This window comes from Dermacentor silvarum, chromosome 7, assembly GCF_013339745.2.
Source record: "Dermacentor silvarum isolate Dsil-2018 chromosome 7, BIME_Dsil_1.4, whole genome shotgun sequence".
Classification (NCBI taxonomy): domain Eukaryota; kingdom Metazoa; phylum Arthropoda; class Arachnida; order Ixodida; family Ixodidae; genus Dermacentor; species Dermacentor silvarum.
The window spans coordinates 144,499,899-144,523,941 of NC_051160.1; the positions used below are offsets into that span (position 1 = coordinate 144,499,899).

The following is a 24,043-nucleotide window of genomic DNA, read 5'->3' on the forward strand; positions in this document are numbered from 1 at the left end:
CCGGCACGTGTGGCAGCTGCTTAGCCTCCGAAACCGTAGAGGGTGCGGCCCTGGCGCTTCAGAGCGTACACGACGTCCATGGCTGTGACGGTCTTGCGCTTGCGTGCTCTAGTGTAGGTGACGGCATCCCGGATCACGTTCTCGAGGAACACCTTGAGGACACCGCGCGTCTCCTCGTAGATCAGGCCAGAGATGCGCTTGACACCACCACGGCGAGCGAGACGACGGATGGCAGGCTTGGTGATGCCCTGGATGTTGTCACGCAAGACCTTGCGATGACGCTTGGCGCCACCCTTGCCGAGCCCCTTGCCGCCCTTGCCACGTCCAGACATTTCGGCTGTTGCTGCTGCTTCGGAGCGAGTCAGGAAAGCGAATGCCGTGTTCCGGGGCGCGCGCGGCCCAACTCGGCTTCGCCGCCGCCGGAGAAAGGGGGGCGAGGAGGAAAGCAAGCGGCGCGCGCCCATTGGCTCACCGGCGCCGCCGCTTCTCTTCGCGAGTGTGTCGCTGGTGGACGCACTGAGCCCTCTATTGACCACGCGCGGAGTGAAATTGAAATAAATGGCTTCAGCAAAACAAAACAATCGTGCACTTGCACATAACACTGCAACGCAGGCCTATTGTGCCCTAATTTTATTTTTTGTTGCTGCAGTTAGTGACTTTTGTTCCTTCAAAGATGAATTAACAAAATTAAAAACGCCTCGCCCTGCATTCGCAACGACAAAACGAACAATCCAACAACTCGTGGTGCTAGGTTGCGCCCGCTGCTCGAGTTCCACCTCCCCGGAAGAAAAAAAAAAAAAAAAAAAAAGCTTCCTTGCATTCTCGTTTTAATTACTCGTTGCATGCATCTTTACCACGACTACGCTTGCATTATAACCTTCGTAGCTGCTGGAAAGCACGGCGCGAGCACGACTTCAAGCTGAGCCGCGCGACCATCGTTCACTTGGTCACGAATCGCTAAACAGCCAGCACTCGTGATCGGTTCGCCTTAGGCGTTTTAAATTTTGCGCTTAGGCTGCGTCCCCTTGTGGCAACACGACCGTCAAATTTCGTCGTCATAGCTTGCGTAATCTCCCAGATAACGGCAGCCGAAATAGCCAAACACGCCCGCGTGGTTCCAATCCAGCATTCTGGGGGACGGAAGAGGGCGAGGATACAGAGCTCCGACCTCCTCCTCCTCTCGGCCATTGCCGCCGGCGCGCAGCGCGTCTCCTCCACGGAGAGACAGTTATCGCGCTGCACTTAATCACAAACTTTTTTACCCTTTAAACGGCCATAGCAGTTTGCGGAAAGCGCGCGCAGCATTTTGCTAATATTACTTGAAGTTTCTCCTAATCAGTGTTCCTCTAGCTAGGACATTTCTTGCACCTGTCAAGCGATTTCCGCAGCCCAGTCCCTGCTACACCGCTCACATCTAAACATGACACTGCCCTTGCAGGAGGCTTTGAATTCAGCACTCCAGCCTCGAGGACAGTCGTATGCGTGTCAACCGCCGCCAAGAGTACGTTCTCGTAGACGCAATTGCTTTTCGCAAACGTACAGGCGAGCGAGCCGCAAGACCGCGTCGGATAAGAAAAAAAAAAAAAAAAAAAAAAGAGAGAGAGGACAAGAAGCTGCGTTGTAATAATTACACTACACTACGCTCGGCTCGCATAAGGCAAAACTATCGACCGACGCAGCGTTACAACACGCATTCCGTCGTTCGCACTAGTAGGAACGCGCATTATGCATGCTCGTGTGCCTGTTGTTGTGCTCAGTGCATGTTGTTATGTTTTTTTCTACTACTAAGAGGCGCGCTGTCGGAAAGCGCACGCAACACGTAAACAAAACAAGAGGGAAAACGGACGGAATCGTCGCGAGATTCTCGCTACATCCCAATGCCAATGCAGACACTTTGGGTGGCTCTGACAAGAGCCGTTGGGTGTTGGCTGGGCGGTCGAGCGCTCGGTCGCCTACTTGGAGCTGGTGTACTTGGTGACGGCTTTGGTGCCCTCGGACACGGCGTGCTTGGCCAGCTCGCCCGGCAGCAGCAGACGCACGGCAGTCTGGATCTCCCGGCTCGTGATGGTCGAGCGCTTGTTGTAGTGAGCCAGACGGGACGACTCGGCGGCGATGCGCTCGAAGATGTCGTTCACGAAGCTGTTCATGATGGACATGGCCTTGCTGGAGACTCCAGTGTCGGGGTGCACCTGCTTCAGCACCTTGTAGATGTAGATGGAGAAGCTCTCCTTCCTGCGGCGCTTCTTCTTCTTCTTGTCGGTGGCGCGCACATTCTTCTGCGCCTTGCCGGCCTTCTTCACGGCCTTACCGCTCGGCTGGGGAGGCATAGCGATGCGATGCGATCAGGCGAGCGAGCGAGATCGGACTACGCGCGTCGCCGCGTTACGCCGGCCTTTTATTTGGGGGAGGGGTGTTCACGCGACCCGCGGAAGCCGCGCGCGCCATTGGTCCGCGCGGCTTCTCGCCCTCTCCCGCGCTCCCCTGAGCGTGGTCGCGGCGGCCGGAACCTGCACAACCACGCACACATCGTTGAGAGATCGCGAGAGTAGCACATTAGTTGTCGTCTCTCGTCTCATCAGCAGCAGCATCACCATGTCCGGACGTGGCAAAGGAGGCAAGGCAAAGGGCAAGAGCAAGACCCGTTCCAGCCGTGCGGGTCTCCAGTTCCCCGTGGGCCGTATCCACCGTCTCCTGCGCAAGGGAAACTACGCTGAGCGCGTCGGAGCGGGCGCTCCCGTCTACCTCGCGGCCGTCCTCGAGTACCTGGCTGCCGAAGTGCTCGAGCTCGCCGGCAACGCGGCTCGCGACAACAAGAAGACCAGGATCATCCCCCGCCACCTGCAGCTGGCCATCCGCAACGACGAGGAGCTGAACAAGCTGCTCTCCGGCGTTACCATCGCGCAGGGCGGCGTGTTGCCCAACATCCAAGCCGTGCTTCTGCCCAAGAAGACCGAGAAGAAGGCGTAAGCGAGCTGCTCTCCCTCCATCAAGCCGGAGTTGCAGGCTCGTCCTCGCACGACAACCCAACGGTCCTTGTCAGGACCACCCAAAATGCGTGTGACGGCAGGGTGTTGCTTTGCAATCCCGTTCTCCGCACCCGTTTCCCTCTGTTTGAATTTTTCTTTCTAAACGACCGCAATCGTGGCTCGGTGAGATTGCTGCTAGAATCTCTCGCTGCACGTAATTAATTGGCCAGCATTCGCCGGCGCTATCAATTGCCTCGGGAGGAGCAAGAAAGAAAGACGAACGCGAGCCGGCCCTTATGATTGCGCCACATACACAGACTTTGCTCGAATAAACGTGGACAAGCGAGTGATGCACACATCGCTAGACGAACGAATAGCCGTCAATTGGGCGTGTGCTAAACTGGGAAAAAGCGCTACTGAAACGGAGACTTTCCCATTGATATATCGAACACGTTAAACTGTGCTTCTTCATTTTTTTTTTTTTTTTTTCAGCGATATTGGCCTCGTGATGAGCTACAGAGAGATACTATAGTTGCAAAGGGTGAAAGATACGCTTAAAGTGCAGCGCGATAGCTGTCTCTCAACACGTTCATTCTGCATATACGAACGCCGTAAAGGAAGGGGAAAAAAAAAAATGCTATTTTTCCTCTTGCTAGTAGTGGTTTTTCCATCGCGAACTGCACGAAAGCTTGCACGCAACATCTGCTGTCGTTGTAATTTTGTTTTCGAGCACGAAACAACTAGCACAGGCACTTTATTTTGATTCGTGCTCGGTCAGTACTCACCACTTGCGTATCGTGCGAAGCACCACCTCGCCTCCTCAGCATATGTATATATCCCATCCAGCCGAGCACACACAGACAGACCACACCGAGAGGGGTACGGTTCGGAGTACGTGGTCTCGCGTATTCCCGTAGCCGAAGCAGACATGTAGGTGGTCCTGAGAAGGACCGTTTTGTGTTGCTTGCCTGACGCAAGGCTGCGCGGTGCAGACAGCGGTCGAACTTAGGCACGCTCGCCACGGATGCGGCGGGCCAGCTGGATGTCCTTGGGCATGATGGTAACGCGCTTGGCATGGATGGCGCACAGGTTGGTGTCCTCGAAGAGACCGACCAGGTAGGCCTCGCTAGCCTCCTGAAGAGCCATCACAGCCGAGCTCTGGAATCGCAGGTCGGTCTTGAAGTCCTGCGCGATTTCCCTCACCAGGCGCTGGAACGGCAGCTTGCGGATCAGCAGCTCGGTCGACTTCTGGTAACGACGGATTTCACGCAGGGCCACGGTGCCCGGCCTATAACGATGCGGCTTCTTGACACCGCCGGTGGCAGGTGCACTCTTGCGAGCAGCCTTGGTGGCAAGCTGCTTACGCGGAGCCTTCCCGCCGGTACTCTTGCGGGCGGTTTGCTTTGTCCTGGCCATAGCGGAAGAAGGAGACGGGAGCGTCCAAACTCGTCGACTGCCGGAGTGAGACTGCTGGCCCCTGCGCACAGCGCGGTCGTGCTTCCCCTCAGTGCTCTTCCCCTCTCCAACTCACCCGCCGCCGATTGGCCAACGCCAGCGCAGCCGTGTCCGTACGCGGGGCGGCGCGCACGCCGGCGTTCGCCAGGATGCTGGAAGCCAGCCGTTTTCGCGCGTCCGCGTTGTTCGCGGCTACGCAGAGCGCATGTCGAGGCAATTGAATTGCATTTAAACATGACAGCATGCTGCGCCGTTCTCTTTCGTTTCAGCCAACACCACAATCACCGCCATACCGGCACGCATCGCGAAGTGGCACCACCTGATGTGAGACCGCACCATTACTGCTGGCGGCGGTCACCTCAGCACCCACCTCGCGATCCCGGCACATGGCGACAACTGCGGGCGACGCAAAACGCGCGTGAAACGTGTGAGCAACGTCCGCTGCATTGATGTGAATCGCGACGACTCCACGATACCTTCTGGGAAGCCAACTTCATCTTTTCTGGTCGCGAAGTCGCCAGCAAGCTATCTCGCACGTACACGCTCGCTAGCGCACTTTCCCATGTACATATATCTGAACACCACACTTCGCATATACTTAGGCAGGTGTGTAACGCGCGTTAACAGACTGCGACAGCTGATTCGGCCTTCAAAAGCTACGCACAGCCAATACCACGCAGGGCCTTACACAATCATTCACCGTGCTATCAACGAGTGCTTTGCGGCCCGCGTCGAGAGGCAGTTACGGCGCTGCACTTTTCTCTTCTCTTCCTTTTCAAAACCACTCACACACACGGCGGCCGCCGCTCTCAGACAACCCCCCAATCTTACGAATCCGGAAGCCCTCGCTATGCTGCACCTAATAACCGCACGCTTTTTTTTTTTTTACTTTCAGGTAATGCCTGTTGACGCCGCATTGTTGTTTGTATTTCTTCCACATGACACCAACAATCGTCATAACCACACCGTGCTTCAGACAGCACCTACATTGTTTCTTCGTTATTCCCACGGGCTAGCTTTCTCTGGTTCATTCCCGCTCCCCGGAACGAGTTCACCGCAGGAGCAATGGCACTCCTGCCGACTTATTTCGGTAAAGCTCAGCTCTGCGGCTGGCGGAAAAATCGCTCTTCTCGGCAGCTACTGCGCAGTGGCCGGATCAGCGGGAGTTTCTTTATTTATGCCCTAATTTTAATTACAATCGTTGTTGAAAAGTCAAATGCACAGGAGGGAAACCCTTCAATCTTTCTACCTCCGTAATTCAGCGATAGAAATGGAAAAGGCAATTCCGCAAATATCAATACAACTAAAGCGAACACAATTCAAGTACACCTCAGTAAACTATACTGCTCACGTGCGTGCATCACTTTTTGCAAACAAAGCAACAGTTTCTCACATAGCGTGCAAATTTATGTATCACATTTCTCCTCTTTACATGTGTTGTTTGTTCTCTTTGTGTAGTTTAGACGATTGCGGTATGGCTTTCAGCTACTGAGTTGTGTAATGTTCGCTTACTTAGTTTTGTGCATTACATTCCACGCACTCCATGAAATATCTGCTCCCTTAAGTGCCTTCCGCTCTCTCTCTCTCTCATGCGACAAGTTTCGTTCACATGAGCCGAGTGGTTGCATCGTAAAATATTTTTATTGCGTGCTACATGTATTTGAATGGGCAAGTCAGAGTTGGCTCCCCGGAAGCTTCACGAACGCCGAGTGTGACCGCATTCAGAAAGACACAATAAGGGGGACACAATTATTGAACAACTGCCGCGTTTCATCAAAACAATGCGCATGTATGCCACTGCCTTGTGTAATTTAATTTGTCTACCCCTTGAGCCATGGCCTCATTTTCCTATACTCGTCACAGCGCGATTGGCCAGCACGACCACGAACACCGACGCACGAGAAAACAACCGGTGCTAGTGAAAATAATAAAACGAAAGTGAGTCTGCTTCGCGCGACCCTTTTTGTGCCTCGATATACGCACCTACCTAGCTAGCTAGTAAATTTACCCTTTGGTTTCACACGTCAGTCGCACGGCGCTGATTCCCCGCCGCCCATCGGACTCTATAGGATGCAATGGAATGTGGAACAGGCCAGCATCTGAGATTTTAGCGCTGCAAAATGACCTCTTTATTATTATTATTATCTTATTTTGTTCCCCCCCCCCCCCCCATTGCCATTCCACTGCGGCTGCCTCATTCAGTCCCAATCAAACACGACAGCGGTGCTGCACCAACGAACAGCACGTCGCAGTAGCACAGCGTTGAAATTTTAGCAATGCGGCACTTAGTAGCGAGCGCAAACGCATGTAGCAAAAAGCTCGCCTTACGCTACCACCTACTGTGAATAAACGCGGTTGCGCTCGCTCACCTGACCAAATTCACCGCGCGTCTCGCGCACGGCTGCTGGGCACGCTCCATAACCGATCACAAGAAAATGGAATGCAAAGAGGGAAAACGGATCAGGAGATCGCGAATCCTGCGGATCACTGCCGAAGCATCAAGTGGGTAGCCCTGAAGAGGGCTGTTGGGTTCTTCACAGGAGTTCGGTGCGCTGCTGGCAAACGACGCCGGGCACGTGTGCAGCTGCTTAGCCTCCGAAACCGTAGAGGGTGCGGCCCTGGCGCTTCAGAGCGTACACGACGTCCATGGCTGTGACGGTCTTGCGCTTGGCGTGCTCAGTGTAGGTGACGGCATCCCGGATCACGTTCTCGAGGAACACCTTGAGGACACCGCGCGTCTCCTCGTAGATCAGGCCAGAGATGCGCTTGACACCACCACGGCGAGCGAGACGACGGATGGCAGGCTTGGTGATGCCCTGGATGTTGTCACGCAAGACCTTGCGATGACGCTTGGCGCCACCCTTGCCGAGCCCCTTGCCGCCCTTGCCACGTCCAGACATTTCGGCTGTTGCTGCTGCTTCGGAGCGAGTCAGGAAAGCGAATGCCGTGTTCCCGGGCGCGCGCGGCCCAACTCGGCTTCGCCGCCGCCGGAGGAAGGGGGGCAAGGAGGAAAGCAAGCGGCGCGCGCCCATTGGCTCACCGGCGCCGCCGCTTCTCTTCGCGAGTGTGTCGCTGGTGGACGCACTGAGCCCTCTATTGACCACGCGCGGAGTGAAATTGAAATAAATGGCTTCAGCAAAACAAAACAATCGTGCACTTGCACATAACACTGCAACGCAGGCCTATTGTGCCCTAATTTTATTTTTTGTTGCTGCAGTTAGTGACTTTTGTTCCTTGGAAAATTAATTAACAAAAATAAAAACGCCTCGCCCTGCATTCGCAACGACAAAACGAACAATCCAACAACTCGTGGTGCTAGGTTGCGCCCGCTGCTCGAGTTCCACCTCCCCGGAAGAAAAAAAAAAAAAAAAAAGCTTCCTTGCATTCTCGTTTTAATTACTCGTTGCATGCATCTTTACCACGACTACGCTTGCATTATAACCTTCGTAGCTGCTGGAAAGCACGGCGCGAGCACGACTTCAAGCTGAGCCGCGCGACCATCGTTCACTTGGTCACGAATCGCTAAACAGCCAGCACTCGTGATCGGTTCGCCTTAGGCGTTTTAAATTTTGCGCTTAGGCTGCGTCCCCTTGTGGCAACACGACCGTCAAATTTCGTCGTCATAGCTTGCGTAATCTCCCAGATAACGGCAGCCGAAATAGCCAAACACGCCCGCGTGGTTCCAATCCAGCATTCTGGGGGACGGAAGAGGGCGAGGATACGAGAGCCCCGACCTCCTCCTCCTCTCGGCCATTGCCGCCGGCGCGCAGCGCGTCTCCTCCACGGAGAGACAGTTATCGCGCTGCACTTAATCACAAACTTTTTTACCCTTTAAACGGCCATAGCAGTTTGCGGAAAGCGCGCGCAGCATTTTGCTAATATTACTTGAAGTTTCTCCTAATCAGTGTTCCTCTAGCTAGGACATTTCTTGCACCTGTCAAGCGATTTGCGCTGCCCAGTCCCTGCTACACCGCTCACATCTAAACATGACACTGCCCTTGCAGGAGGCTTTTAATTCAGCACTCCAGCCTCGAGGACAGTCGTATGCGTGTCAACCGCCGCCAAGAGTACGTTCTCGTAGACGCAATTGCTTTTCGCAAACGTACAGGCGAGCGAGCCGCAAGACCGCGTCGGAAAAGAAAAAAAAAAAAAAAAAAAGAGAGAGAGAGGACAAGAAGCTGCGTTGTAATAATTACACTACACTACGCTCGGCTCGCATAAGGCAAAACTATCGACCGACGCAGCGTTACAACACGCATTCCGTCGTTCGCACTAGTAGGAACGCGCATTATGCATGCTCGTGTGCCTGTTGTTGTGCTCAGTGCATGTTGTTATGTTTTTTTCTACTACTAAGAGGCGCGCTGTCGGAAAGCGCACGCAACACGTAAACAAAACAAGAGGGAAAACGGACGGAATCGTCGCGAGATTCTCGCTACATCCCAATGCCAATGCAGACACTTTGGGTGGCTCTGACAAGAGCCGTTGGGTGTTGGCTGGGCGGTCGAGCGCTCGGTCGCCTACTTGGAGCTGGTGTACTTGGTGACGGCTTTGGTGCCCTCGGACACGGCGTGCTTGGCCAGCTCGCCCGGCAGCAGCAGACGCACGGCAGTCTGGATCTCCCGGCTCGTGATGGTCGAGCGCTTGTTGTAGTGAGCCAGACGGGACGACTCGGCGGCGATGCGCTCGAAGATGTCGTTCACGAAGCTGTTCATGATGGACATGGCCTTGCTGGAGACTCCAGTGTCGGGGTGCACCTGCTTCAGCACCTTGTAGATGTAGATGGAGAAGCTCTCCTTCCTGCGGCGCTTCTTCTTCTTCTTGTCGGTGGCGCGCACATTCTTCTGCGCCTTGCCGGCCTTCTTCACGGCCTTACCGCTCGGCTGGGGAGGCATAGCGATGCGATGCGATCAGGCGAGCGAGCGAGATCGGACTACGCGCGTCGCCGCGTTACGCCGGCCTTTTATTTGGGGGAGGGGTGTTCACGCGACCCGCGGAAGCCGCGCGCGCCATTGGTCCGCGCGGCTTCTCGCCCTCTCCCGCGCTCCCCTGAGCGTGGTCGCGGCGGCCGGAACCTGCACAACCACGCACACATCGTTGAGAGATCGCGAGAGTAGCACATTAGTTGTCGTCTCTCGTCTCATCAGCAGCAGCATCACCATGTCCGGACGTGGCAAAGGAGGCAAGGCAAAGGGCAAGAGCAAGACCCGTTCCAGCCGTGCGGGTCTCCAGTTCCCCGTGGGCCGTATCCACCGTCTCCTGCGCAAGGGAAACTACGCTGAGCGCGTCGGAGCGGGCGCTCCCGTCTACCTCGCGGCCGTCCTCGAGTACCTGGCTGCCGAAGTGCTCGAGCTCGCCGGCAACGCGGCTCGCGACAACAAGAAGACCAGGATCATCCCCCGCCACCTGCAGCTGGCCATCCGCAACGACGAGGAGCTGAACAAGCTGCTCTCCGGCGTTACCATCGCGCAGGGCGGCGTGTTGCCCAACATCCAAGCCGTGCTTCTGCCCAAGAAGACCGAGAAGAAGGCGTAAGCGAGCTGCTCTCCCTCCATCAAGCCGGAGTTGCAGGCTCGTCCTCGCACGACAACCCAACGGTCCTTGTCAGGACCACCCAAAATGCGTGTGACGGCAGGGTGTTGCTTTGCAATCCCGTTCTCCGCACCCGTTTCCCTCTGTTTGAATTTTTCTTTCTAAACGACCGCAATCGTGGCTCGGTGAGATTGCTGCTAGAATCTCTCGCTGCACGTAATTAATTGGCCAGCATTCGCCGGCGCTATCAATTGCCTCGGGAGGAGCAAGAAAGAAAGACGAACGCGAGCCGGCCCTTATGATTGCGCCACATACACAGACTTTGCTCGAATAAACGTGGACAAGCGAGTGATGCACACATCGCTAGACGAACGAATAGCCGTCATTTGGGCGTGTGCTAAACACGTCCATGATGGAAAAAGCGCTACTGAAACGGAGACTTTGCCATTGATATATCGAACACGTTAAACTGTGCTTCTTCATTTTTTTTTTTTTTTTTTTCAGCGATATTGGCCTCGTGATGAGCTACAGAGAGATACTATAGTTGCAAAGGGTGAAAGATACGCTTAAAGTGCAGCGCGATAGCTGTCTCTCAACACGTTCATTCTGCATATACGAACGCCGTAAAGGAAGGGAAAAAAAAAATGCTATTTTTCCTCTTGCTAGTAGTGGTTTTTCCACCGCGAACTGCACGAAAGCTTGCACGCAACATCTGCTGTCGTTGTAATTTTGTTTTCGAGCACGAAACAACTAGCACAGGCACTTTATTTTGATTCGTGCTCGGTCAGTACTCACCACTTGCGTATCGTGCGAAGCACCACCTCGCCTCCTCAGCATATGTATATATCCCATCCAGCCGAGCACACACAGACAGACCACACCGAGAGGGGTACGGTTCGGAGTACGTGGTCTCGCGTATTCCCGTAGCCGAAGCAGACATGTAGGTGGTCCTGAGAAGGACCGTTTTGTGTTGCTTGCCTGACGCAAGGCTGCGCGGTGCAGACAGCGGTCGAACTTAGGCACGCTCGCCACGGATGCGGCGGGCCAGCTGGATGTCCTTGGGCATGATGGTAACGCGCTTGGCATGGATGGCGCACAGGTTGGTGTCCTCGAAGAGACCGACCAGGTAGGCCTCGCTAGCCTCCTGAAGAGCCATCACAGCCGAGCTCTGGAATCGCAGGTCGGTCTTGAAGTCCTGCGCGATTTCCCTCACCAGGCGCTGGAACGGCAGCTTGCGGATCAGCAGCTCGGTCGACTTCTGGTAACGACGGATTTCACGCAGGGCCACGGTGCCCGGCCTATAACGATGCGGCTTCTTGACACCGCCGGTGGCAGGTGCACTCTTGCGAGCAGCCTTGGTGGCAAGCTGCTTACGCGGAGCCTTCCCGCCGGTACTCTTGCGGGCGGTTTGCTTTGTCCTGGCCATAGCGGAAGAAGGAGACGGGAGCGTCCAAACTCGTCGACTGCCGGAGTGAGACTGCTGGCCCCTGCGCACAGCGCGGTCGTGCTTCCCCTCAGTGCTCTTCCCCTCTCCAACTCACCCGCCGCCGATTGGCCAACGCCAGCGCAGCCGTGTCCGTACGCGGGGCGGCGCGCACGCCGGCGTTCGCCAGGATGCTGGAAGCCAGCCGTTTTCGCGCGTCCGCGTTGTTCGCGGCTAGGCAGAGCGCATGTCGAGGCAATTGAATTGCATTTAAACATGACAGCATGCTGCGCCGTTCTCTTTCGTTTCAGCCAACACCACAATCACCGCCATACCGGCACGCATCGCGAAGTGGCACCACCTGATGTGAGACCGCACCATTACTGCTGGCGGCGGTCACCTCAGCACCCACCTCGCGATCCCGGCACATGGCGACAACTGCGGGCGACGCAAAACGCGCGTGAAACGTGTGAGCAACGTCCGCTGCATTGATGTGAATCGCTACGACTCCACGATACCTTCTGGGAAGCCAACTTCATCTTTTCTGGTCGCGAAGTCGCCAGCAAGCTATCTCGCACGTACACGCTCGCTAGCGCACTTTCCCATGTACATATATCTGAACACCACACTTCGCATATACTTAGGCAGGTGTGTAACGCGCGTTAACAGACTGCGACAGCTGATTCGGCCTTCAAAAGCTACGCACAGCCAATACCACGCAGGGCCTTTACACAATCATTCACCGTGCTATCAACGAGTGCTTTGCGGCCCGCGTCGAGAGGCAGTTACGGCGCTGCACTTTTCTCTTCTCTTCCTTTTCAAAACCACTCACACACACGGCGGCCGCCGCTCTCAGACAACCCCCCAATCTTACGAATCCGGAAGCCCTCGCTATGCTGCACCTAATAACCGCACGCTTTTTTTTTTTTTTTTTTACTTTCAGGTAATGCCTGTTGACGCCGCATTGTTGTTTGTTTTTCTTCCACATGACACCAACAATCGTCATAACCACACCGTGCTTCAGACAGCACCTACATTGTTTCTTCGTTATTCCCACGGGCTAGCTTTCTCTGGTTCATTCCCCCTCCCCGGAACGAGTTCACCGCAGGAGCAATGGCACTCCTGCCGACTTATTTCGGTAAAGCTCAGCTCTGCGGCTGGCGGAAAAATCGCTCTTCTCGGCAGCTACTGCGCAGTGGCCGGATCAGCGGGAGTTTCTTTATTTATGCCCTAATTTTAATTACAATCGTTGTTGAAAAGTCAAATGCACAGGAGGGAAACCCTTCAATCTTTCTACCTCCGTAATTCAGCGATAGAAATGGAAAAGGCAATTCCGCAAATATCAATACAACTAAAGCGAACACAATTCAAGTACACCTCAGTAAACTATACTGCTCACGTGCGTGCATCACTTTTTGCAAACAAAGCAACAGTTTCTCACATAGCGTGCAAATTTATGTATCACATTTCTCCTCTTTACATGTGTTGTTTGTTCTCTTTGTGTAGTTTAGACGATTGCGGTATGGCTTTCAGCTACTGAGTTGTGTAATGTTCGCTTACTTAGTTTTGTGCATTACATTCCACGCACTCCATGAAATATCTGCTCCCTTAAGTGCCTTCCGCTCTCTCTCTCTCATGCGACAAGTTTCGTTCACATGAGCCGAGTGGTTGCATCGTAAAATATTTTTATTGCGTGCTACATGTATTTGAATGGGCAAGTCAGAGTTGGCTCCCCGGAAGCTTCACGAACGCCGAGTGTGACCGCATTCAGAAAGACACAATAAGGGGGACACAATTATTGAACAACTGCCGCGTTTCATCAAAACAATGCGCATGTATGCCACTGCCTTGTGTAATTTAATTTGTCTACCCCTTGAGCCATGGCCTCATTTTCCTATACTCGTCACAGCGCGATTGGCCAGCACGACCACGAACACCGACGCACGAGAAAACAACCGGTGCTAGTGAAAATAATAAAACGAAAGTGAGTCTGCTTCGCGCGACCCTTTTTGTGCCTCGATATACGCACCTACCTAGCTAGCTAGTAAATTTACCCTTTGGTTTCACACGTCAGTCGCACGGCGCTGATTCCCCGCCGCCCATCGGACTCTATAGGATGCAATGGAATGTGGAACAGGCCAGCATCTGAGATTTTAGCGCTGCAAAATGACCTCTTTATTATTATTATTATCTTATTTTGTTCCCCCCCCCCCCCCCCATTGCCATTCCACTGCGGCTGCCTCATTCAGTCCCAATCAAACACGACAGCCAGTGCTGCACGAACGAACAGCATGCCGCAGTAGCACAGCGTCGAAATTGTAGCAATGCGGCACTTAGTAGCGAGCGCAAACGCATGTAGCAAAAAGCTCGCCTTACGCTACCACCTACTGTGAATACACGCGGTTGCGCTCGCTCACCTGACCAAATTCACCGCGCGTCTCGCGCACGGCTGCTGGGCACGCTCCATAACCGATCACAAGAAAATGGAATGCAAAGAGGGAAAACGGATCAGGAGATCGCGAATCCTGCGGATCACTGCCGAAGCATCAAGTGGGTAGCCCTGAAGAGGGCTGTTGGGTTCTTCACAGGAGTTCGGTGCGCTGCTGGCAGACGACGCCGGGCGCGTGTGTAGCTGCTTAACCTCCGAAACCGTAGAGGGTGCGGCCCTGACGCTTGAGAGCGTACACGACGTCCATGGCTGTTACGGTCTTGCGCTTGGCGTGCTCAGTGTAGGTGACGGCATCCCGGATCACGTTCTCGAGGAACACCTTGAGGACACCGCGCGTCTCCTCGTAGATCAGGCCAGAGATGCGCTTGACACCACCACGGCGAGCGAGACGACGGATGGCAGGCTTGGTGATGCCCTGGATGTTGTCACGCAAGACCTTACGATGACGCTTGGCGCCACCCTTGCCGAGCCCCTTGCCGCCCTTGCCACGTCCAGACATTTCGGCTGTTGCTGCTGCTTCGGAGCGAGTCAGGAAAGCGAATGCCGTGTTCCCGGGCGCGCGCGGCCCAACTCGGCTTCGCCGCCACCGGAGGAAGGGGGGCGAGGAGGAAAGCAAGCGGCGCGCGCCCATTGGCTCACCGGCGCCGCCGCTTCTCTTCGCGAGTGTGTCGCTGGTGGACGCACTGAGCCCTCTATTGACCACGCGCGGAGTGAAATTGAAATAAATGGCTTCAGCAAAACAAAACAATCGTGCACTTGCACATAACACTGCAACGCAGGCCTATTGTGCCCTAATTTTATTTTTTGTTGCTGCAGTTAGTGACTTTTGTTCCTTGAAAATTAATTAACAAAAATAAAAACGCCTCGCCCTGCATTCGCAACGGACAAAACGAACAATCCAACATACTCGTGGTGCTAGGTTGCGCCCGCTGCTCGAGTTCCCTCCCGAAAAAAAAAAAAAAAAAGAGCTTCCTTGCATTCTCGTTTTCATTACTCGTTGCATGCATCTTTACCACGACTACGCTTGCATATAACCTTCGTAGCCTGCTGGAAAGCACGGCGCGAGCACGACTTCAAGCTGAGCCGCGCGACCATCGTTCACTTGGTCACGAATCGCTAAACAGCCGAGCACTCGTGATCGGTTCGAACTTAGGCGTTTTAAATTTTGCGCCTAGGCTGCGTCCCCTTGTGGCAACACGACCGTCAAATTTCGTCGTCATAGCTCGCGTAATCTCCCAGATAACGGCCAGCCGAAATAGCCAAACACGCCCGCGTGGTTCCAATCCAGCATTCTAGGGGACGGAAGAGGGCGAGGATACAGCGCTCCGACCTCCTCTCGGCCATTGCCGCCGGCGCGCAGCGCGGCTCCTCTATGGAGAGACAGTTATCGCGCTGCACTTAATCACAAACTTTTTACCCTTTAAACCGCCATAGCAGTCTGCGGAAAGCGCGCGCAGCATTTTTCTAATATTACTTGAAGTTTCTCCTAATCAGTGTTCCTCTAGCTAGGACATTTCTTACACCTGTCAAGTGATTTGCGCACCCCAGTCCGTGCTATACCGCTCACATGTAAACATGACACTGCCCTTGCAGGAGGCTTTTAATTCAGGATTCCAGTCTCGAGAACAGTCGTATGCGTGTCAACCGCCGCCACGAGTACATTCTCGTAGACGAAATTACTTTTCGCAAACGTACAGGCGAGCGAGCCGCAAGACGGCGTCGCATAAGAAGAAAAAGAAAAAAAAAAAAAAAAAGAGAGAGAGAGAAAGAAAGACAACAAGCTGCGTTGCAATAATTACACTACACTACGCTCGGCTCGCATAAGGCAAAACTATCGACCGACGCAGCGTTACAACACGCATTCCGTCGTTCGCACTAGTAGGAACACGCATTATGCATGCTCGTGTGCGCGTTGTTGTGCTCAGTGCATGTTGTTGTGTGTGTGTGTGTGTGTGTGTGTTTTTTTTTTCTACCGCTAAGATTATACGAGGCGCGCTGTCGGAAAGCGCACGCAACATGTAAACAAAACAAGAGGGAAAACGGACGGAATCGTCGCGAGATTCTCGCTACATCCCAATGCCAATGCAGACACTTTGGGTGGCTCTGACAAGAGCCGTTGGGTGTTGGCTGGGCGGACGAGCGCTCGGTCGCCTACTTGGAGCTGGTGTACTTGGTGACGGCTTTGGTGCCCTCGGACACGGCGTGCTTGGCCAGCTCGCCCGGCAGCAGCAGACGCACGGCAGTCTGGATCTCCCGGCTCGTGATGGTCGAGCGCTTGTTGTAGTGAGCCAGACGGGACGACTCGGCGGCGATGCGCTCGAAGATGTCGTTCACGAAGCTGTTCATGATGGACATGGCCTTGCTGGAGACTCCAGTGTCGGGGTGCACCTGCTTCAGCACCTTGTAGATGTAGATGGAGAAGCTCTCCTTCCTGCGGCGCTTCTTCTTCTTCTTGTCGGTGGCGCGCACATTCTTCTGCGCCTTGCCGGCCTTCTTCACGGCCTTACCGCTCGGCTGGGGAGGCATAGCGATGCGAGTAGACGAGCAAGCGAGATCAGACTACGGGCGCTCTCGCGCGCACCCGTGCTTTTATCCGAAGGGGGTGGTGTTCACGCGACCGGCGAAAGCCGCGCGCGCCATTGGTCCGCACGGCTTCTCCTCCTCTCTCTCGTTCCCGCTCTCGCTTCCCGCAACCACGGTGGCGGCGGCCGAAAGCGCTGCCCCGACACACATCGTTGAGAGATCGCGAGAGCAGTAGTTCTCGTCTCCTCAGTCTCGTCGTCTCATCAGCAGCATCACCATGTCCGGACGTGGCAAAGGCGGCAAGGCAAAGGGCAAGAGCAAGACCCGTTCCAGCCGTGCGGGTCTCCAGTTCCCCGTGGGCCGTATCCACCGCCTCCTGCGCAAGGGAAACTACGCTGAGCGCGTCGGAGCGGGCGCACCCGTCTACCTCGCGGCCGTCCTCGAGTACCTGGCTGCCGAAGTGCTCGAGCTCGCCGGCAACGCGGCTCGCGACAACAAGAAGACGAGGATCATCCCCCGCCACCTGCAGCTGGCCATCCGCAACGACGAGGAGCTGAACAAGCTGCTCTCCGGCGTTACCATCGCGCAGGGCGGCGTGTTGCCCAACATCCAAGCCGTGCTTCTGCCCAAGAAGACCGAGAAGAAGGCGTAAGCGAGCTGCTCCCTCCCATCAAGCCGGAGTTGCAGGCTCGTCCTCGCACGACAACCCAACGGTCCTTGTCAGGACCACCCAAAATGCGTGTGACGGCAGGGTGTTGCTTTGCAATCCCGTTCTCCGCACCCGTTTCCCTCTGTTCGAATTTTTTCTTCCTTCTTTTTTAAACTACCGCAATCGTGGCTCGGTGAGATTGCTAGCATCTCTCGCTGCACGTAATTGGCCAGCATTCGCCGGCGCTATTAATTGCGTGCAACGCCTCGGGAGGAGCAAGAAAGAAAGGCGAACCCTTATGATTGCGACACATACACACACTTTGCTCGAATAAACGTCGACAAGCGAGTGATGCACACATCGCTAGACGAAAGAATAGCCGTCACTTGGCCGTGTTGGTAAACACGTCCATGATGGAAAAAGCGCTACTAAAACGGCGACTTTCCTATTGATATATCGCACACGTTGAACTGTGCTTCTTTCTTTTTTTCCAGCGATATTGGCCTCGTGATGACTGAGAGAGAGATTATAGTTGTAAAGGATGGGCTTAAAGTGCAGCGCGATAACCGTCTCTCAATACGTGCATTCCGCATGCACGAACGCCGTAAGGGAAGAAAAAAAAAAGAACATGTTATTTCCCACTTGCTAGCAGTGCTTTTCCCATCGCGAACTGCACGAAAGCTTGCACGCAACATCTGTCGTTGTAAATTTTGTTTTCGAGCACGAAACAAGTAGCACAGGCACTTTATTTTGATTCGTGCTCGGTCAGTACTCACCACTTGCGTATCGTGCGAAGCACCACCTCGCCTCCTCAGCATATGTATGTATATATCCCATCCAGCCGAGCACACAAAAACAAAACACACAGACAGACCAGACCGAGAGGGGTACGGTTCGGAGTACGTGGTCTCGCGTATTCCCGTAGCCGAAGCAGACATGTAGGTGGTCCTGAGAAGGACCGTTTTGTGTTGCTTGCCTGACGCAAGGCTGCGCGGTGCAGACAGCGGTCGAACTTAGGCACGCTCGCCACGGATGCGGCGGGCCAGCTGGATGTCCTTGGGCATGATGGTAACGCGCTTGGCATGGATGGCGCACAGGTTGGTGTCCTCGAAGAGACCGACCAGGTAGGCCTCGCTAGCCTCCTGAAGAGCCATCACAGCCGAGCTCTGGAATCGCAGGTCGGTCTTGAAGTCCTGCGCGATTTCCCTCACCAGGCGCTGGAACGGCAGCTTGCGGATGAGCAGCTCGGTCGACTTCTGGTAACGACGGATTTCACGCAGGGCCACGGTCCCCGGCCTATAACGATGCGGCTTCTTGACACCGCCGGTGGCAGGTGCACTCTTGCGAGCAGCCTTGGTGGCAAGCTGCTTACGCGGAGCCTTCCCGCCGGTACTCTTGCGGGCGGTTTGCTTGGTCCTGGCCATGGCGGAAATGGGAGACGGGAGCGTCCAAACTCGTCGACTGCCGGAGTGAAACTGGCCCCTGCGCACAGCGCGGTCGTGCTTCCCCTCACTGCTCTTCCCCCTCTCCAACTCACCCGCCGATTGGCCAACGCCAGCGCAGCCGTGCCCGTACGCGGGGCGGCGCGCACGCCGGCGTTCGCCAGGATGCTGGAAGCCAGCCGTTTTCGCGCGTCCGCGTTGTTCGCGGCTACGCAAAGCGCATGTCGAGGCGACTGAATTGCATTTAAACATGACAGCATGCTGCGCCGTTCTCTTTAGTTTCAGCCAACACCACAATCACCGCCATACCGGCCCGCATCGCGGAGTGGCACCACCGACTGTGAGACCGCACCATTACTGCTGGCGGCGGTCACCTCAGAAACTGCGGTCGACGGAAACGTGTGAGCAACGTCCGCTGCATTGATGTGAAGCCACGATACCTTCTGGGAAGCCAACTTCATCTTTTCTGGTTGAGAAGTCGCCAGCAAGCTATCTCGCACGTACACGCTCGCTAGCGCACTTTCCCATGTACATATATCTGAACACGACACTTCGCATATACTTAGGCAGGTGTGCGACAGCCGATTCGGCCTTCCAAGGCTACGCACAGCCAATACCACGCACGGCCCTTACACAATCATTCAGCGTGCTATCAACCAGTGCTTGGCGGCCGCCGCTCTCAGACAACCCCCCAATCTTACGAATCCGGAAGGCCTCGCTATGCTTTTTTTTTTTTTTTTTTTTTTTACTTTCAGGTAATGCCTGTTGACGCTGCATTATTGTTTGTTTTTCTTCCATATGACACCGACAATCGTCATAAACCACATCGTGCTTCAGACAGCGCCTACATTGTTTCTTCGTTATTCCCCACGGGCTAGCTTTTTCTGGTGCATTCCCGCTCCCCGGAACAAGTTCATGGCACTCCTGTGCGACTTATTTCGGTACAGCTCAGCTCTGCGGCTGGCGGAAAAATCGCTCTTCTCGGCAGCTACTGCGCAGTGGCCCCATCAGCGGGAGTTTCTTTATTTATGCCCTAATTTTAATTACAATCGTTGTTGTTGACGGAAACCCTTCAATCTTTGTACCTCCGTAATTCAGCGATAGAAAGGGAAAAGGCAATTCCGCAAATATCAATACAACTAAAGCGAAGACGATTCATGTACACCTCAGTAAAGTATACTGCTCACGTGCGTGCATCACTTTTGCAAACAAGGCACCAGTTTCTCACACAGCGTGCAAACTTATGTATCACATTTACATGTGTTCTTGTTCTCTTTGTGTAGTTTAGACGATTGCGGTATGGCTTTCAGCTACGTGGTTGTGAAATGTTCGCTTACTTAGTTTTGTGCATTACATTCCACGCACTGCATGAAATGTCTGCTCCCTCAAGTGCCTTCCGCTGTCTCCTGCGACACGTTCCGTTCACGTGAGCCGAGTGTTTGCATCGAAAAATATTCTTATTGCGTGTTACATGTATTTCGATAGCGAATTCCTCTGAGAGTTGGCTCCCCAGCTTCACGAACGCCGAGTGTGACCGCATTCAGAAAGACACAATAAGGGGGACACAATTATTGAACAACTGCCGCGTTTCATCAAAACAATGCGCATGTATGCCACTGCCTTGTGTAATTTAATTTGTCTACCCCTTGAGCCATGGCCTCATTTTCCTATACTCGTCACAGCGCGATTGGCCAGCACGACCACGAACACCGACGCACGAGAAAACAACGGGTGCTAGTGAAAATAATAAAACGAAAGTGAGTCTGCTTCGCGCGACCCTTTTTGTGCCTCGATATACGCACCTACCTAGCTAGCTAGTAAATTTACCCTTTGGTTTCACACGTCAGTCGCACGGCGCTGATTCCCCGCCGCCCATCGGACTCTATAGGATGCAATGGAATGTGGAACAGGCCAGCATCTGAGATTTTAGCGCTGCAAAATGACCTCTTTATTATTATTATTATCTTATTTTGTTCCCCCCCCCCCCATCGCCATTCCACTGCGGCTGCCTCATTCAGTCCCAATCAAACACGACAGCGGTGCTGCACCAACGAACAGCACGTCGCAGTAGCACAGCGTTGAAATTTTAGCAATGCGGCACTTAGTAGCGAGCGCAAACGCATGTAGCAAAAAGCTCGCCTTACGCTACCACCTACTGTGAATAAACGCGGTTGCGCTCGCTCACCTGACCAAATTCACCGCGCGTCTCGCGCACGGCTGCTGGGCACGCTCCATAACCGATCACAAGAAAATGGAATGCAAAGAGGGAAAACGGATCAGGAGATCGCGAATCCTGCGGATCACTGCCGAAGCATCAAGTGGGTAGCCCTGAAGAGGGCTGTTGGGTTCTTCACAGGAGTTCGGTGCGCTGCTGGCAAACGACGCCGGGCACGTGTGCAGCTGCTTAGCCTCCGAAACCGTAGAGGGTGCGGCCCTGGCGCTTCAGAGCGTACACGACGTCCATGGCTGTGACGGTCTTGCGCTTGGCGTGCTCAGTGTAGGTGACGGCATCCCGGATCACGTTCTCGAGGAACACCTTGAGGACACCGCGCGTCTCCTCGTAGATCAGGCCAGAGATGCGCTTGACACCACCACGGCGAGCGAGACGACGGATGGCAGGCTTGGTGATGCCCTGGATGTTGTCACGCAAGACCTTGCGATGACGCTTGGCGCCACCCTTGCCGAGCCCCTTGCCGCCCTTGCCACGTCCAGACATTTCGGCTGTTGCTGCTGCTTCGGAGCGAGTCAGGAAAGCGAATGCCGTGTTCCCGGGCGCGCGCGGCCCAACTCGGCTTCGCCGCCGCCGGAGGAAGGGGGGCGAGGAGGAAAGCAAGCGGCGCGCGCCCATTGGCTCACCGGCGCCGCCGCTTCTCTTCGCGAGTGTGTCGCTGGTGGACGCACTGAGCCCTCTATTGACCACGCGCGGAGTGAAATTGAAATAAATGGCTTCAGCAAAACAAAACAATCGTGCACTTGCACATAACACTGCAACGCAGGCCTATTGTGCCCTAATTTTATTTTTTGTTGCTGCAGTTAGTGACTTTTGTTCCTTCAAAGATGAATTAACAAAATTAAAAACGCCTCGCCCTGCATTCGCAACGACAAAACGAACAATCCAACAACTCGTGGTGCTAGGTTGCGCCCGCTGCTCGAGTTCCACCTCCCCGGAAGAAAAAAAAAAAAAAAAAAAAGCTTCCTTGCATTCTCGTTTTAATTACTCGTTGCATGCATCTTTACCACGACTACGCTTGCATTATAACCTTCGTAGCTGCTGGAAAGCACGGCGCGAGCACGACTTCAAGCTGAGCCGCGCGACCATCGTTCACTTGGTCACGAATCGCTAAACAGCCAGCACTCGTGATCGGTTCGCCTTAGGCGTTTTAAATTTTGCGCTTAGGCTGCGTCCCCTTGTGGCAACACGACCGTCAAATTTCGTCGTCATAGCTTGCGTAATCTCCCAGATAACGGCAGCCGAAATAGCCAAACACGCCCGCGTGGTTCCAATCCAGCATTCTGGGGGACGGAAGAGGGCGAGGATACAGAGCTCCGACCTCCTCCTCCTCTCGGCCATTGCCGCCGGCGCGCAGCGCGTCTCCTCCACGGAGAGACAGTTATCGCGCTGCACTTAATCACAAACTTTTTTACCCTTTAAACGGCCATAGCAGTTTGCGGAAAGCGCGCGCAGCATTTTGCTAATATTACTTGAAGTTTCTCCTAATCAGTGTTCCTCTAGCTAGGACATTTCTTGCACCTGTCAAGCGATTTGCGCAGCCCAGTCCCTGCTACACCGCTCACATCTAAACATGACACTGCCCTTGCAGGAGGCTTTGAATTCAGCACTCCAGCCTCGAGGACAGTCGTATGCGTGTCAACCGCCGCCAAGAGTACGTTCTCGTAGACGCAATTGCTTTTCGCAAACGTACAGGCGAGCGAGCCGCAAGACCGCGTCGGATAAGAAAAAAAAAAAAAAAAAGAGAGAGAGAGGACAAGAAGCTGCGTTGTAATAATTACACTACACTACGCTCGGCTCGCATAAGGCAAAACTATCGACCGACGCAGCGTTACAACACGCATTCCGTCGTTCGCACTAGTAGGAACGCGCATTATGCATGCTCGTGTGCCTGTTGTTGTGCTCAGTGCATGTTGTTATGTTTTTTTCTACTACTAAGAGGCGCGCTGTCGGAAAGCGCACGCAACACGTAAACAAAACAAGAGGGAAAACGGACGGAATCGTCGCGAGATTCTCGCTACATCCCAATGCCAATGCAGACACTTTGGGTGGCTCTGACAAGAGCCGTTGGGTGTTGGCTGGGCGGTCGAGCGCTCGGTCGCCTACTTGGAGCTGGTGTACTTGGTGACGGCTTTGGTGCCCTCGGACACGGCGTGCTTGGCCAGCTCGCCCGGCAGCAGCAGACGCACGGCAGTCTGGATCTCCCGGCTCGTGATGGTCGAGCGCTTGTTGTAGTGAGCCAGACGGGACGACTCGGCGGCGATGCGCTCGAAGATGTCGTTCACGAAGCTGTTCATGATGGACATGGCCTTGCTGGAGACTCCAGTGTCGGGGTGCACCTGCTTCAGCACCTTGTAGATGTAGATGGAGAAGCTCTCCTTCCTGCGGCGCTTCTTCTTCTTCTTGTCGGTGGCGCGCACATTCTTCTGCGCCTTGCCGGCCTTCTTCACGGCCTTACCGCTCGGCTGGGGAGGCATAGCGATGCGATGCGATCAGGCGAGCGAGCGAGATCGGACTACGCGCGTCGCCGCGTTACGCCGGCCTTTTATTTGGGGGAGGGGTGTTCACGCGACCCGCGGAAGCCGCGCGCGCCATTGGTCCGCGCGGCTTCTCGCCCTCTCCCGCGCTCCCCTGAGCGTGGTCGCGGCGGCCGGAACCTGCACAACCACGCACACATCGTTGAGAGATCGCGAGAGTAGCACATTAGTTGTCGTCTCTCGTCTCATCAGCAGCAGCATCACCATGTCCGGACGTGGCAAAGGAGGCAAGGCAAAGGGCAAGAGCAAGACCCGTTCCAGCCGTGCGGGTCTCCAGTTCCCCGTGGGCCGTATCCACCGTCTCCTGCGCAAGGGAAACTACGCTGAGCGCGTCGGAGCGGGCGCTCCCGTCTACCTCGCGGCCGTCCTCGAGTACCTGGCTGCCGAAGTGCTCGAGCTCGCCGGCAACGCGGCTCGCGACAACAAGAAGACCAGGATCATCCCCCGCCACCTGCAGCTGGCCATCCGCAACGACGAGGAGCTGAACAAGCTGCTCTCCGGCGTTACCATCGCGCAGGGCGGCGTGTTGCCCAACATCCAAGCCGTGCTTCTGCCCAAGAAGACCGAGAAGAAGGCGTAAGCGAGCTGCTCTCCCTCCATCAAGCCGGAGTTGCAGGCTCGTCCTCGCACGACAACCCAACGGTCCTTGTCAGGACCACCCAAAATGCGTGTGACGGCAGGGTGTTGCTTTGCAATCCCGTTCTCCGCACCCGTTTCCCTCTGTTTGAATTTTTCTTTCTAAACGACCGCAATCGTGGCTCGGTGAGATTGCTGCTAGAATCTCTCGCTGCACGTAATTAATTGGCCAGCATTCGCCGGCGCTATCAATTGCCTCGGGAG

At 54.8% G+C, this 24,043-nt stretch overlaps 11 protein-coding genes across 15 annotated transcripts in view; 4 read left to right on the forward strand and 7 right to left on the reverse strand.

Moving 5' to 3' along the window:
- The window catches only part of LOC119458537 (histone H2A), a 50,295-nt gene that overhangs the window by 11,536 nt on the left and 14,716 nt on the right, over positions 1–24,043 (forward strand). The window contains exon 1 of one of the 5 annotated variants that reach the window (XM_037720366.2): positions 16,617–17,525. The exons of 3 other annotated variants lie outside the window; for them this stretch is intronic. In XM_037720366.2, coding sequence (XP_037576294.1) covers positions 16,623–16,997 — 375 coding nt within the window. In that variant the 5' untranslated portion in view covers positions 16,617–16,622 and the 3' untranslated portion in view covers positions 16,998–17,525. Of the gene's footprint in view, positions 1–16,616; positions 17,625–24,043 lie in introns of those variants that run through there. One more of the 5 variants, XM_049669986.1, reaches the window with a different exon arrangement.
- Positions 21–332, reverse strand: LOC125947233 (histone H4-like). The gene has a single exon (XM_049671643.1). It carries the CDS (start codon positions 330–332, stop codon positions 21–23), a length of 312 nt encoding a protein of 103 aa, XP_049527600.1.
- On the reverse strand, positions 1,833–2,330 carry LOC119458541 (histone H2B). Its single transcript, XM_037720377.2, has one exon. The coding sequence runs from the start codon at positions 2,325–2,327 to the stop codon at positions 1,953–1,955; it is 375 nt and encodes a 124-aa protein (XP_037576305.1). The 5' UTR covers positions 2,328–2,330; the 3' UTR covers positions 1,833–1,952.
- Positions 2,593–2,972, forward strand: LOC119458540 (histone H2A). The gene has a single exon (XM_037720376.2). It carries the CDS (start codon positions 2,593–2,595, stop codon positions 2,965–2,967), a length of 375 nt encoding a protein of 124 aa, XP_037576304.1. The 3' UTR covers positions 2,968–2,972.
- Positions 3,844–7,885, reverse strand: LOC119458563 (uncharacterized). The gene is made up of 2 exons (XM_037720402.2): positions 7,024–7,885; positions 3,844–4,411 (listed from the first exon to the last, which is right to left on the reverse strand). The coding sequence occupies exons 1-2, from the start codon at positions 7,451–7,453 to the stop codon at positions 3,972–3,974; spliced, it is 870 nt and encodes a 289-aa protein (XP_037576330.2). The 5' UTR covers positions 7,454–7,885; the 3' UTR covers positions 3,844–3,971.
- On the reverse strand, positions 8,819–9,314 carry LOC119458533 (histone H2B). Its single transcript, XM_037720368.2, has one exon. It carries the CDS (start codon positions 9,311–9,313, stop codon positions 8,939–8,941), a length of 375 nt encoding a protein of 124 aa, XP_037576296.1. The 5' UTR covers position 9,314; the 3' UTR covers positions 8,819–8,938.
- On the forward strand, positions 9,579–10,090 carry LOC119458517 (histone H2A). Its single transcript, XM_037720355.2, has one exon. It carries the CDS (start codon positions 9,579–9,581, stop codon positions 9,951–9,953), a length of 375 nt encoding a protein of 124 aa, XP_037576283.2. The 3' UTR covers positions 9,954–10,090.
- On the reverse strand, positions 10,839–11,694 carry LOC119458519 (histone H3). The gene has a single exon (XM_037720357.2). It carries the CDS (start codon positions 11,374–11,376, stop codon positions 10,966–10,968), a length of 411 nt encoding a protein of 136 aa, XP_037576285.1. The 5' UTR covers positions 11,377–11,694; the 3' UTR covers positions 10,839–10,965.
- Positions 14,010–21,441, reverse strand: LOC119458561 (uncharacterized). Its single transcript, XM_037720400.2, has 3 exons — positions 20,855–21,441; positions 18,088–18,447; positions 14,010–14,335 (listed from the first exon to the last, which is right to left on the reverse strand). Exons 1-3 carry the CDS (start codon positions 21,282–21,284, stop codon positions 14,010–14,012), a joined length of 1,116 nt encoding a protein of 371 aa, XP_037576328.1. The 5' UTR covers positions 21,285–21,441.
- On the reverse strand, positions 22,769–23,143 carry LOC119459258 (histone H2B). The gene has a single exon (XM_037721073.1). The coding sequence runs from the start codon at positions 23,141–23,143 to the stop codon at positions 22,769–22,771; it is 375 nt and encodes a 124-aa protein (XP_037577001.1).
- On the forward strand, positions 23,409–23,783 carry LOC119459259 (histone H2A). The gene has a single exon (XM_037721074.1). The coding sequence runs from the start codon at positions 23,409–23,411 to the stop codon at positions 23,781–23,783; it is 375 nt and encodes a 124-aa protein (XP_037577002.1).